This window comes from Lemur catta, chromosome 25 (genome assembly GCF_020740605.2).
Source record: "Lemur catta isolate mLemCat1 chromosome 25, mLemCat1.pri, whole genome shotgun sequence".
In the NCBI taxonomy this organism is placed as follows: domain Eukaryota; kingdom Metazoa; phylum Chordata; class Mammalia; order Primates; family Lemuridae; genus Lemur; species Lemur catta.
Window position 1 is genome coordinate 7,596,413 of NC_059152.1, and position 14,346 is coordinate 7,610,758.

General features: G+C 46.6%; 1 protein-coding gene across 1 annotated transcript in view; it reads right to left on the reverse strand.

Annotated features, from left to right (window-relative positions):
* Positions 1-14,346, reverse strand: part of PCNX2 (pecanex 2) — a 213,885-nt gene that overhangs the window by 23,146 nt on the left and 176,393 nt on the right. The window contains exons 25-26 of the mRNA XM_045537011.1: positions 12,970-13,185; positions 4,910-5,163 (exon numbers count right to left, since the gene is read on the reverse strand). Of these exons, the coding sequence (XP_045392967.1) occupies positions 4,910-5,163; positions 12,970-13,185 (470 nt within the window). The remainder of the gene's footprint in view (positions 1-4,909; positions 5,164-12,969; positions 13,186-14,346) is intronic.

Genomic DNA, 14,346 nt, shown 5'->3' on the forward strand with positions numbered 1-14,346 from the left:
CGGCTGCGTCTATGGTGGTCACCAGAGTGCACGTCTGATATTCAAAACTATAAATTCTGAATCTGGATGGTTTTCTCTTGTCTCCTTGCTGGCTGGATCAATTAAAGCTTCTAGGAGGTGGACAAGTTTAAGTAAGTCCGCCAAGAGTTATAAGCAAAAGAGAGTCACGGTGCCCAGGACCTGTGCCCATGGTGGCCACAGGCCCCGCTTCTCAGCTGAGCATTACAAAGGGGAAAAAAAAAGAAAAAAGAAATTTGGTTTGGTCTCTGCAAACATCTGGCTCTAGCAAACATCTGGTCTGGTTTTTCCCCAGTATGTCCTAAATCACGTACCAGATAGGAATAACAAACAAAAACCAGAAGGCGAAGGTTTACGTTTTCATTCATTTCTGGGGAGGAATGAAAATAACCCACGACCGATGAAGTCAGAGTAGTTAAGGAGGATTTGAACCCTGGAGGTTAGAACCTTCTCCTCTAGGTCTGGCCAAACCTTGAGTGTGGACTTTGGGACCTAAGCTCGGCTTTGTCGCCCGGCTTCCCCGGTCACAGCAGCGACACCTCTCCCCGGGGGAAACCAGAGCCACCCCAACCAGCTGCAAGCCATGTCCCATCTCCAGTTTATGAGGCAGAAATCCCGTCATGGAGACGTAGTCAGCGATGCTGTGAACTCTTTCAGCATCTGTCGGGAGGAAATGGATGCGACACCACGTAGAGCAGATAAGCGGCCGTGCGGATGCAGGGACAGGGCCAGCCTGAGCCGAGTTGACAGTGGGACCCGCCTGAGTTCACGCAGGATATCTGCCTCCTCCAGCAGGGCCTTTCTGGGTTCCTCATTTTAATTGCAGATCAGCGTCTTCGCCCAGACAACCCATCCCCTAGGAAGGCGGCCCTGGCAGGCAGGGCAGGGTGCTCACTCGGCGTTCTGCAAGGCAAGAGATAAGCGCACCTCCCTTCTGGAAGAGCTGCCCGGAAACAATGGCAGTGGCAATGGCAGTGGCAAAGCCAGGCCCTCGCAGAGAGCTGCTTTCTTGACTGCTAAGAGGGTTTTAAGCGCTAATAAGCCGAGGACAGGTGGAGGAGACACCAGGGAAAACCTCGAGTCGCAGGCCAGGAAGGAAATGATTTCAAACATATTCATAGAGGGTGGGGCAACTGACCCAGTTTATTAGGAGATTTAAAAAAAAAATCCTGAAAAAAAAAATAAAAATAAAAATAAATTAAAAAAAAATCCTTTTGTATAAAGGAATTATTTCAAATTTTTCTTCCTTTTCAATTTGCCTGTCCAATGAGAAAATAATAAAAAGAAGGAAACCAAATTCTTGAAACTTTAATTTGGAGCTATAAAGGCAACTTTGTTCACCTAGCAACCGAGGCCCAAGAAGAAAATACCCATTTGTTTTCACCCCCAAATGTTCCTTCTGTTCTAATACCCAGTCAGCGCTCCTGAAATTGCCATTCGCCAGCTGCATCAGAGCAATGAGTGCAAGTTTGGAGCGACCCTCGCTGAAGGGCAGGAAGGCACCGAAGGCCGTATTTAGAGATGACTTCATGTGACAGGCCCCACAGTGCCCGTGTGATTAACCAGGGGGGCACTGGGGAGCCCCAGAGTCTCAGCCCCTCCTAAGCACCGATTTGGAGTTAAGAAAGTTCTTGTTTCTATAGGGTCCATTTATGTCTATGGTGGTTCCAAAGCCTAGTTGGGTATCAAATCACGCAGGAAACTTATGGAACAATTTAAGTCCTTGGGCCCCACCCCAGGGCCATGGAATCAGGATTTCTGGGTGGGACCTGGGAGTCTGTAATTATCCAGCTTACTGGGGGGTCTGCCATGCCTGGTGAGAAGCACCATGCTAGGAAACCCACCATGGCACTGCCCGGCTCTCCCACTGCACCTGCAGCTCCCGTTTTGCCATTGCTCCCCTTTCTTATAAAACAGAGTTACGGGTACTGTTTTCCCACAAGCCAACTTCTACCAGGCAGGTTCTGGGGGGACCTCCCTGAGCCCTCTTTCATTCATTTGCATATTACCCTGGATTTGTTTGCCAGTTGGCAAAGTGTCATGTTAGAAAACATTTAGGGAATTGGGAGGCACGTTTCCAGGAGTTAGGAGAGAGGGAAGGTGAGTATCAGCTACCAGTCCAAAGCTGGAACCATCAAAAAGCTGGTCGAGTCGTGGAGCCCCAGAGACCTCTGGAAAAGCCGAGAGGGTTCGGCCAGGGAGGGTGGACCTGGACAAAGCATCTCAACCTCACCCCCCGCCTCACCCTCCTCTCCCGCTGCTGGCCCCAGGGTGTGGGTCAGGTCTGTCCACACGTCTGCGTCACGGAAAGGCAGAGAGGTGGCCGAGTGCTGAACCCAGGTCTCGCCACTCACGCCTGGACCAGGGTGCTCAGGGTCTTGCCTGGATCTGGACCTCTTCTGTCCAGACTCCAAATCCACGTTTCCTGGAACCTTTGTTCATTCAGTCCAAAAAAATGTGGCTGGCACCTTGATACGCAAGTCATCACACAGAGCTCTGGGGACCCCCAGAGGAGTCAGGTGCGGCTCCTCAGTCTCGGGAGCTGCCATGGAGGAGGCAAGGTTACAGAGGAAGAGGAGGTGCATGCCAGGCGTAACGTCCAGGCAGCGGGGGAGGAAGAGCTGCCCTGGGAGCTGAGACTGGCAGACAAGCTGAGGGGGCAGGGGAGGGAGGGGAGAGTCCCTGAAGGAGGAGTGAGCAGCGTGCAAGGGCACGGGGGGTGGGGCCACAGGGAGGGAGCGTGTGCACAGAGTGTGCACGAAGCAGTGAGGGGAAGAGCGGGAGTGGGAAACACAGCAGGAAGCAACAGTGGAGGGCTCTGGATGGCAGATGAGAGTCTAGCCCTATTCTTGAGGCAACAAGGAGCTGCCCAACTCCGGGGCTCATGCATCCAGCCTGTGTAGACCCACACTGCTGGCCCAGATGCCCACTCCTGGCCACTTGCTTCCTGGGCCTGGGAGTCCCTTTGACCAGTCAGCCCCTGGATCCAGCCCTGCCTGCAACCACCCTGCCCTGCTGCCTCCTGAGAGCTAAAGGAGATAGTCAAGGGACACTTCTCTCCTTGATGAGGGAGGCGACAGAGATGGCTGGTTCTCTGTCTTCCATGAGCTCGCAGTTTCATTCTGGGCTTATAGCTATCCAGGGTACACTTTCCAGACCCTCTGGTGGCATGTGACAACATTCTGGTCGATGGGATACAGCAGGAGCATACTGTGGCAACTTCCAGGAAACTTTTAAGGGGCAGTTGGTGCGTGCCCGCTGGTCTTCATTTTCTTTGTCTTTTCCTCCACCCCTTTAAGCCTGGAACTTAGATCTCAGAACACAAAGATGGCGGAGACACTTAACATGGTGGAGCTGGGGGCTGGTGGGAACCTGGGTCCCCAAGGACTTTGTGGAGCAGAATGACCTTACCAGCCTTGATCCATGTGGGACAGAAATAAGCTTAGCTGGGCCTGGTGGTGCACACCTGTAGTCCCAGCCACTAGGGAGGCTGAGGTGGGAGGATCACTTGAGCCCAGGAGTTTGAGTCCAGCCTGGGCAACATAGCAAGACCCCGTCTCTAAAATTTTTTTAATCAAAAAAAAAAAAAAAAAAAGAAATAAACTTCCAACATGTGTGTGCTACTATCATTTCATGTCCTGCTGCCAAGTCTAACATGAACTGGTAAATTGAATTTGCCTACAACTTAGGTAACATGTCAGAACTCCCTAATTTGCTTCCCAAATCTTCCCCAATTTCAGTAGGTTGGACAAAACACATCTAGCTTTGTGTTAAGTGTGGATATAGCATCTTACATCTCTCTAGCATGCACGAAGGTGGTACGAACTGCCAGATCTGTTGTAGATATTCTGCAGCAGAAAGGGGTTTTGCAAACATTTCATGCTGCGATCACCCAGGGGGATGACAACTGGGAGTCATTTACCCCCCGGACTGTCACAGTCTATGTTCTGTGTCTAGGAAGCTTCAGCAGAGACTGCAGATGTTGGGGGATCCCCACAGTAGCTATTCCAAACTTCTAAGCAAACGTCCTGCCTGTTAGCTAGTTGAAATTTCAGGAGCCTGTGTTATCTTTTTATTCTGTATTTCCTCATCTGTTTCAGCCTCGGCTGGCAGGGAGTTTTGTGGTCTTAGACAATGAGCTTCCTGTTTTTCAACATTAAAATGTGGACCCCTCTGTGGACTGTCCAGGGATCCCCCGTGCAAAGTCCTCTCCCAGCAGAGACTTCCTCAGCCACGCTGCCCTCGCCTCTCCCTCCCGCTCAGAAAACACCAGCCCTGGGTCAGCACTCTACATCCTCGGTCAAAGTGCCACTCTTGTTCTCTGGGAGGCTTATTCCAAACTAGCACGTTTTCTGAGGCAGGACACAGGTTGGGCAGACAACTGACAAAGTGTTATTAGTCTCTCCTTGAGTAGGAGGAAAGGCTGTCATACTCAATCCTGATTGGATCGTTTAGCTATATTTTTGAGTTTTCATCTTGAGCTTAAAATATAATTCTGATTCTAAAGCCAACAATTTGTAAAGCATCTAATTCAGCACTTATAACTCAAATGTCAAGGCTTAGTAGTATTTCTAGGATGTTTCAATTTGTCATCGTCATCACCACGAGCAACTCGTGCAGCCTGGAAGTGCAGATGCAGACTTAGGAAGGAGGGTGGACTGCCTGGTAGTGCCCGGGCTCAGAGTGTGATGCAGGGGCACCAACCTCAGGCTAAAGCAAAGCCCTCTAGGATCTGTCACAAAAGCAATGGTTCCAAAACCTGCTGGGCTGCTGAGTCAGAGGCTGAGGAGAAGCTTTACAATCTAGGTTTCTATACCTCAAAGCCCTGCAGGAGCGTCTCACGCCAGCCGAGCATCACTCCCAGACACGTGTCTGGGAAGCAGAGCGATACCTTGACGTAGTACCGGATGAGGATCCTGCGGAGGTCAAACACCTGCAGCATGGTGGCCGCGTTGTTGTCTATGATGCTGTAGCCCTCCAGGATGTACTGCGTCCGCGTGATCTCCCAGGTGAGCCAGCGCAGGTGAAAGGCGGCGTTGCAGGACAGCAGGTGCGGCAGGTGGCCTGGTTTGCAGCAGCAGCAGCCTCTGTCGTCCTCGTCACCTTCCATGATGGCTTCCACCTCTCTCTGCTGGCAGTAGGTGCCTGGCCGAGGACAAACGTGATGGAAGTTAGACGAGAAGTCACGCGAGAGGTGTTTTGAATGGATTTCCCCTTGCCTTCAGGAGAGGGGAAGATGGTAAAGAGAGTCTAGACATCGGATTTGTTTATTCTTAGTTCAAAGAGTGCCCCTGCAAAGAAGCTACAATGCTCAAAATTGTGAACTCTTCATTCATTCACATTCATTCTGATGCTCACCTCCTCCTGGTTTTTGTATTAGGGGAGGCATGCTCTCATGGTGGGCATGGGCATTCATGGCTGAAATTCAGGATGGGCACAGCCTTGACCTGCAGGTCATAACTGACAGATGGGGGTGAAGAAAGGTGGCAAGTGGGGGTGTCTGAGAGCAGCTGGGTGTGTGCTGAAGTGTTACCAGGAAGGTACCCTGCAAGAGGTCCAGCTGCCAAGCTGCAGGGGACCCCAGCAAACCCCACAGCAAAGAGACCAGGATGTGGCATGAACTGGGCATACTTTCAAAGGACTGAATTCCAGAAACATGATAAGATGGTGGGTGTCAACAACCTTTGACAACAGAGCACCATAACTTATCCAACATTTTCATCAACGACTTGAAGGGAAACAGACATAGGATGCAAACGACATGAGGTTACTGGTCCTGCCTTGCCTGCAGAATCATGATCTAAGCGTATCTTAGCAGACTGGGGTGGTGGACAGGATCTCACACATAGAAAATTAATAGGAATGAAGAGAACGTCCTGCACGTAGCATCAAAACTCAGCTACGCCATTTATGAATGTATACTACACCACCGTTAGCAAGTACTTCGATAATTTCATTGATTCTATGAACCCAAAGTAGGATGCTTAAACACTGCATGTCATCTAGACACATCAAAACAAAGGGGCAACTTCTCTAGGAAAATACCTTTCATGCCCTCAGATGCTACCCATACAGGGTCACGAATAAAATGAAATAAAGCTAGAGAATCTGAGCAAGTTGCACTTTTTCAATCTTTTCTCCATTAAAAAATGTAGATTAGTACCGACTTGAATAAGACTATAAAGATTATTAATTACAAGTTAAGAAACTAAAGGATTCTAGAAAAGTTAAAATTCTATTTCCAAATAACGACTTCAAAGATCCAGGGGCTTTTACTTTGCAGAAAGGAAGTCTGTAGGGGAAACCATGGCTGCCTTCAGCAACTCTCAGGAGAGTTTCACGTGGAAATGTGAGCAGATATTCTCTGCAGTCCCGGAGGGCGTCATGGTGACTAACAGGAAGGAGTCTCAGGGCGTGGAGTTTGTCGTAAGGAAGGCCATTTAACAACTGGGAGTTCAACAATAAAATGGCCTGTCCCGCGAGGACAAGAGGATAAAGAACGCACTGGTAGTGACAAAACAGGAGTCAGCAGCTGCTAAGAACTCTGAGTCACAGTGAAGAGAAATGCAGAAATAAGAGAGAAGCTAGAAGGGACAGCAGGGTTGATGCAGCATTTGCTGCTGCTGCTGCTGCTGCTGGTGGTGGTGTGTGTGTATTTTGAGACAGGTGATGCCCGAACACACTTATTGAGAGAAGGGCAAAAAAAAAAAGACAAAAGAGGAAATAGAAGAGATGGATGAAACTGGAGTTCCAGAAGACAGAGCTAATGGACAGCTTAGGACTAGCAGAAAGGCAGACACGAAACAGAATAAAGTTGAAAAAAGTAAATAAAATGGTCGTTCAGAGTGGAGCAGAGAAGGAGAGAAAAGACAGGAGGCAGGAAGAGTAGCAGAAAAGAAGGGAGCCGTGAGAGGCCCCCGAGGAATTCCATTTCCAGAGATGCTTGCTTCACTGCCGGCCTGCGTCCAGGAATTATTTGTTGGGAGACACTATTTAAATATACTTAAACTATTCACAAAATCTGAGGGAGATATCAGTTACACGTTAACACAGAGGAATGTAATTTCAGTGAGAAGCAGTAGTGAACAAACAGGTTTTGAGAGAAGGTAGTATAGACCAGCTACTTAACTTTGGTCACGTTACTTAACTGGATCAAGCTTGTTTCCTCGTCTGTTAAACGGGCCCTTGTAAGGATTGAAGAAAATGGCACCTACAAAGTGATTAGCAGCCACTCAAAAATGGTAGTTATTACCACTGCTTTTATTCAATTGTGAGCCCCATAAGGGCAGTGCCTGACAGATAGAAATTCAGTAAATAAATAAATGAATAAATGTATGAGCAAATGAATAAATTCATTCATTCATCTAGTAATAAGTGACCTACTATGCACCAGACACTGTTCTATGTACTGGGAATACGGCAATTTATTTATTTATTTTCTTTCTTTTCTTTTCTTTTTTTTTTTTATTTCAGCTTATTATGGGAGTACAAAAGTTTAGGTTATGTATATTGCCCATGCCCTCCCAGCCCCCCGAGTCAGAGCTTCTAGCATGTCCATTCCCCAGATGGTGTGCATCGCACTCATTATGTAGGTATATACCCATCTCCTCCCCTCCCCTCCCCTCCCCTCCCCACATCTGCTCAACACCCAATTGGTGTTATTCCCAAATGTGCTCTTAGGTGATGATCAGTGAAACCAATTTGATGGTGACTACATTGGTGTTTATTTTTCCATTCTTGGGATACTTCACTTAGTAGAATGGGTTCCAACTCTTTCTAGGAGAACAAAAGAGATTCTATATTACTGTTATTTCTTATAGCTGGGTAATATTCCATGGTATATATATACCACATTTTACTAATCCAGTCATGTATTGATGGGCATTTGGGTTGTTTCCACATCTTTGCGATTGTGGATTGTGCTGCTATAAACATTCGGGTGCAGATGTCTTTGTTATAGAATGACTTTTGTTCTTTTGGGTAGATGCCCAATAATGGGATTGCTGGATCAAATGGTAGGTCCACTTGTATCTGTTTAAGATATCTCCATATTGCTTTCCACAGGGGTTGCACTAGTTTGCAGTCCCACTAGCAGTGTATGAGTGTTCCTATCTCTCTGCATCCATGCCAACATTTGTTGTTTTGGGACTTTTTGATAAAAGCCATTCTCACTGGAATTAATTGATATCTCACTGTGGTTTTGATTTGCATTTCCCTGATGATTAGAGATGTTGAGTGTTTTTTCATATGTTTCTTGGCCATTAGTCTGTCTTCTTTTGAAAAGTTTCTGTTCATGTCCTTTGCCCACTTTTTAATGGTGTTGTTTGATTTTGTTTCTTGGTGATTTTCCTGAGTTCCATATAGATTCTAGTATCAGCCCTTTATCGGATGTGTAGCATGCGAATATTTTCTCCTATTCTGTAGGTTGTCTGTTTGCTCCGTCAGACAAGAGAAGGAAATCAAGGGCATCCAAATGGGGGCTGAAAAGGTCAAACTATCACTCTTTGCTGATGATATGATCTTATATCTAGAAAACCCCAAAGATTCTGCCATGAGACTACTGGAATTGATAAACAAATTCAGCAAAGTCTCAGGTTACAAAATCAATGTACACAAAGCAGTAGCATTGCTATATGCTAACAACAGTCAAACTGAGAACCAAATCAAAGACTCAATACCCTTCACAATAGTAACAAAGAAAATAAAACACCTAGGAATATATTTAAGTAAGGAGGTGAAAGACCTCTACAGGGAGAATTACAAAACACTGAGGAAGGAAATAGCAGAGGACGTAAACATGTGGAAAACCATACTATGCTCATGGATTGGCAGAATCAACATTGTTAAATGTCTATACTACCCAAAGTGATCTACAGATTCAATGTAATCCCTATTAAAATACCAACATCATTGTTTGCAGATCTAGAAAAAATAATTCTATGCTTCCTGTGGAACCAGAGAAGACCCCATATAGCAAAAGCAACCTTAAGCAAAAAGAACAAATGGGAGGCATCACTTTACCAGACTTCAGCTATACTACAGGGCTATAATAACTGAAACAGCATGGTACTGGCACAAAAACAGAGACATAGACCAATGGAACAGAACTGAGAACTCAGATATAAAACCATCCTCATATAGCCATCTAATCTTTGACAAAGCAGACAAAAACATATATTTGGGAAAAGAATCGTTAATCAATAAATGGTGTTGGGAAAATTGGATAGCCACATGTAGAAGACTGAAACAGGATCTGCACCTCTCATCTGTCACAGAAATCAACTCATGGTGGACAACAGACTTAAACCTAAGGCATGAAACTGTAAGAATTCTAGAAGAAAATGTTGGAAAAACTCTTACAGATATTGGCCTAGGGAAAGAATTTATGAAGAAGATCCTAAAGGCAATCACAGCAACAACAAAAATAAATAAATATGACCTGATCAAATTATAAAGCTTCTGCACAGACACTCTCTTTCCCGGGCTCCCTTGCATCTAGAGCACACATGTGTGGTCTTGGCTTTGTCAATCAGATGCAGCCACACCAGACTTTGACTAATGAGCAGGTGACACAAAGAAGTGAAGTCATGTGGAACTCATTCTGAAAGGGAGGTGGCCGCAGGGGCTGTTCATCAGTTTATGGGGACAGCAGCACTGTACAGTGTCCAGGCTTATGGTGTCGATCACATGATGGCAGTGCCTGATCCACTAGCCAAGATGTGGCTCCTTCACAGCTGCGGTGTGACTTTAGATATAACCCTTGTCCAACAGCCACCAAACCTGCTGCACCAGCCTTCTCAGAAGTCTGTGTCCTTTGCTTCCAACAATGCTTCTTCTGCTTAAGTTGGCTGGAATTCGTTGCTATTGCTTGCAGCTAATAATTCCTATTGCCACAGACACATCACTTTCAGAGAGAGAAAGATGGGGGCCCTTCTCGGCCATGGCCTCAGGGAGCTTACCTTGCTCTGGGATGCATTTTTCACCTCCTGAGAAAGAGCCAGAGTCTGTGCTGTGAACAGCTCACGTTCCCACTGATGGCTTCAATAGCCTCCAGGAGAGAGAACCAAGCTATTTATATTTTGACTGCCCCAGGCTGTGCTGAAGTAGATTAAATTTGACCAAAATAAAGCCTGTTATTCAGGAACATAGGGAATTGAAAAGTAAAATGCTGAAAAGAAAAGTTAAAAAAATACCCAAGGAGGTAACTTAAAAAAATACCCAAGGAGGTAAAGAAAACAGACCTTCCCTGGGAATACCGTACTGTAAGTTGCAAAGAGATATAAAACAGAACGGTCATTTTAGGTCAACCAGATTCTCCCTGCAACAAAAGCATAATTTAGATTTTGTCAAGCTATTTGGTCTTTTAAAGTCTCGATGTTCCCAACTACGATTGAACTAGGTCAAAGAAAATGTATTGTTACCAGAGTGAGCAGTATTGCGGCAGGGGAGCTGGTATTTTTTTCTCAAGACATTGTTATTGTGCCCAAGTGACCCTCACAGCCAGCTTACATTCCTACTGTGGTTGGCAGGAAGAAGGAAAATTAACCAGTGATAACAGAGAGACCGTCCTGGGCAATCCTGTCTTACACAACCACTGCCGCCATCTTGGGGTGGCCACGTCTGTGTCAGTTCTAGGCCTCCTTGTGTATTGCATCTGACGAAGTTCCAGGAATCTGGTATGTTGTAACATCGGCCCCCTGTGAATCATGCCTTCCTATATCCACACCACCATGCACTATGACAGGCCCACTTTTTCTACCACTCAAACCTGAGCTGTCCTTGGGAATGGCTTTGACCCCCAGAGTGTGGCAGAACTAACATAGTGCCTGTCCCAGAGGCTGTGCCTCAAGGGGGCTTGCAGTGTTCCTGTTCCCCTTTTTTGGAAACCTGAGACCACCCAGGTGTGAGGATGCCTCATTCAGCCCCCTGGAGGCTGAGTGGCCACATGGAGGCCATCCAAGGTCCCAGAGCTGGCAGCCTGTAGAGGTGGCATCCTGGCCCTTCCGCCTGCTGAATGAAGTTGCCCGAGTGATCCCGGGCAGCAGCAGCAGCAGAACCACTGGCCAACCCACACAGCAGCGGGAAATAAGTGAGAACCAGCACACACTGTTGTTCTAAACCACTCCGCTTTGTGGCGGTTGGTTATGCCTCAAGAGATCATTGACTTGAGGTGAGGCCAAAACATTGAGTGCGGCAGATTAAGAAGAACCCATGTTTGTGACAAGGAGCTGGCAGGACAGAAAAAGTGCTGCGTATTTCTCAAGTCTAATTAACTTTGGACCTTTTAAACTCAAAGATGGGTTAAATTTGCCAAAGAAGCAGAAAATGGCACAGAACTTGTGATAGAAATTATAACCCATATTCAGCAAGGTTAGCTTTAAAAGTTTTCCCCTTGAATTCCAGAAGAAACCTGAAAAGCTCCTAAAAGAGCTAAGATTCAGAAGTTCAGAGGACAGTTCTGTCGCATCACTGCACCAGAGACATTGAATTTCCACCACCTCCTGCGGCATTTTCTGGCATCTGTGCTGAATTTAGGGGAAACAGCCTCTACGATTACCCTGTAGAGTTCTACCATGACTCCTCTGCCCAATAACCTCGTCCAAACTAAGCAAGATTCCTGAATTCATTAAAATGCGCAGAATGTACACCTAAAAACCCAGAACCTACTGTTGTGGGAAAAAGTCATCTTTTGTACAAATTTATTTAGGAATGTTAAAAGGCACAGATTCCCACAAAACTAATGCTTAGAAATTCTGATCCAGAGAACTGAGAGGCTTGGTCATCTTTAGGTAATGATCAAGATGGGAAATAACTATAAGGCGTCCTTTTGTCACAGCGAGGCTCTGGACAGCCATGAACTGGCTCCTGCACACCTTTCTAGCATTCTTTCTGACCACTTCCTCCCAACTACCTGCTGGAAACCACAATGGGCGACTTGGGGCCTTGAGTGTGGCCAGCCCTAGTCACGTTGGTCCTCCCAGGTGCAGGAAGGCTCCAAGTTGCTGACTGGCTCATACATTTAGCAGGGATCAGCTCCTATGCCTGGAAGATTCCTCTTCCTGTTCTCCTCATCTCCAGGCCTTCCCTGACTTTCCCATGCAACGTGGCACCTCCTCACTCCCACCCTCTGTAGTGACTTCAGTCCCAGAACCCTGTTTACTTCCCTCACGGCCCTGCCCTCAAGCTGTCATTGCTTTGCTCACTTGTTTATTTGGTTACTTTACTGTCGTGCACAGACAGTAAACTTCCTTAGGGTGAGACGCTTTCATGCCACGTGCCCATTGCACCTCCGGCATTAGAATACCGCCTGACACAGGGCAGGTGGGCAGAAAACGCGCAGTGCATGAAGGAATATGCAAAGCATGCAGCATCAGGGAACAAGGGCACGTCCCTGCTGCGCTCCTGATTCACAGAAAAACCGATGCAGGCAGACGCCACAGGAAGCACGCAAGGGGCATTCGTGTAGCACCTTCATTTACACGATCTCATTTGTATCACACAACAACTTTATGTGGCAGCCATTCTTATCGTTACTATTGCTTTCCAGTCGGGACAGAAAACTCCGAGACCTTAAATTATCTGCATACACCAGACTCCGACACCTGTTGTCACAGGCAGCCTGAGGCTCTACTTAGAGCTGGCTGACTCCATTTGGAGCCCAGGTGCGCTCCACGACCTCTTGTGCTTCTGAGGTTTCCCCAGAAAGATTTAAACCAATGTCGTGATTTGCTAATCCATGGGTTACATGTGATCATATGTGTTATGTTTCACATTCCCTCAGATGACTGCGTTTATTTATATCAAGGTAGTGGTAGCAAGCTCCCCAATTCTCATTCAATAGGGCAGGCATGAAATTCTTCCTCTTCAATGGTGACTTCTTCCTAAAGCTTTGCATGATCATTAACTCAAGGGAATGACTTCTAACCACTCCTGCAATGAAGAGATTCTTACCTCGGAATTCCAGTCCCCGAAGTTGAAAGGTGACAAGACCATTTCCAATTTCAATCAAGTGAACGAAGGCATTGAGGTCATCGGAAGCCAAAATAAAGCAATCGCCGGAGCTGTAGTTGCCCCAGCGGCCGAGAATTAAGTCTCCACAGAGGGACTCCTGGAGGGTCCTTGTCAAGTGCTCATAAAAGATGGAGTTGAGATTGTTGTCATCATTCCCTAAAGGCAGACAAGAGCTATGGTCAGTGACTGCTTACTCCCTACAGACCCAGACCTGGGGAACAGTGAGTCGTCATTTGATGAAGGGCAAAATCAGACTTTTCACATTCACAAAAAGAGTAAGACTTGTTCTTTGTCCATTTTAGTGGATTATATGAGACCCTCCTATATTTTCCCTTTATACTGTCTCTTAGGCAATCTCATCTACACAAATGGACTTAATTACGCTCTAAATGCAGATGACTTACAAATTCACATCTCCAACTGAGATCTCTTGTCTGAGCCCTAGACCTGTATACCTACTTTTCCACCTAACATCTCTTGCGTGTCTCACATGCTCCTCAACTTCCAGATGCCAAAATCAGGGACCCCCTAACCCACGTTCCTCACCTGAGTGAACGGCACCACCATCCAGCCAGCCATCACTAGGGACCTTCTGTCCCACTCCTTCTCAACTTTACCATCTACAAATATTCTTTGCATCTTTCTCCCTTGCTCCATCCCTGTTACCCCTACCCTCTTCCAAGCTACCAATACTTCTCCCATGGACGACCACACTAGTCATGAGACGCACCCGTGTCGCTTCACTGGGACCCACCATGCAATCCATTCTCTATGCTCTGCCTGGGCTAACCTTCCGTTCTCTGTGGCTTATTAACGCTACTGTTCTTCAGACCTTAGCTCAATCACCATTTCAGGGAAGCCATCACCGACCACTTCCTCAGGACAAAGCTCCTATTACAGGACCTCAGCACCGTGGTCCTCTGCTTTGAAGCACGTGTCATAGTTGGAATTTTTTTTTTTTTTTTTTTTTTTTTTGAGGATCTCGCTCTGTTGCCCAGGCTGGAGTGCAGTGGCTTGATTAGAGCACACGGCAGCCTTGAACTCCTGGGCTCAAGCGATCCTCCTGCCTCAGCCTCCCAGAATGCTGGGATTCCAGGCTTGAGCCACTGTGCCCAGCCTATAGTTGGGATTTTATATTTGTGGGCGTGTGTGTGTATGACTATATGGTTATTTGATTAACATCTGTTTTCTGCAACGTACCATAAATTCAGTGAAGACACGTCTATGTCTGAATTTGCTTATTTTTGTACCCCAATACTGGCAAAATTCCTAACATGTAGAAAGACTAACTAAATATCCGTTGAATAATAAATAACG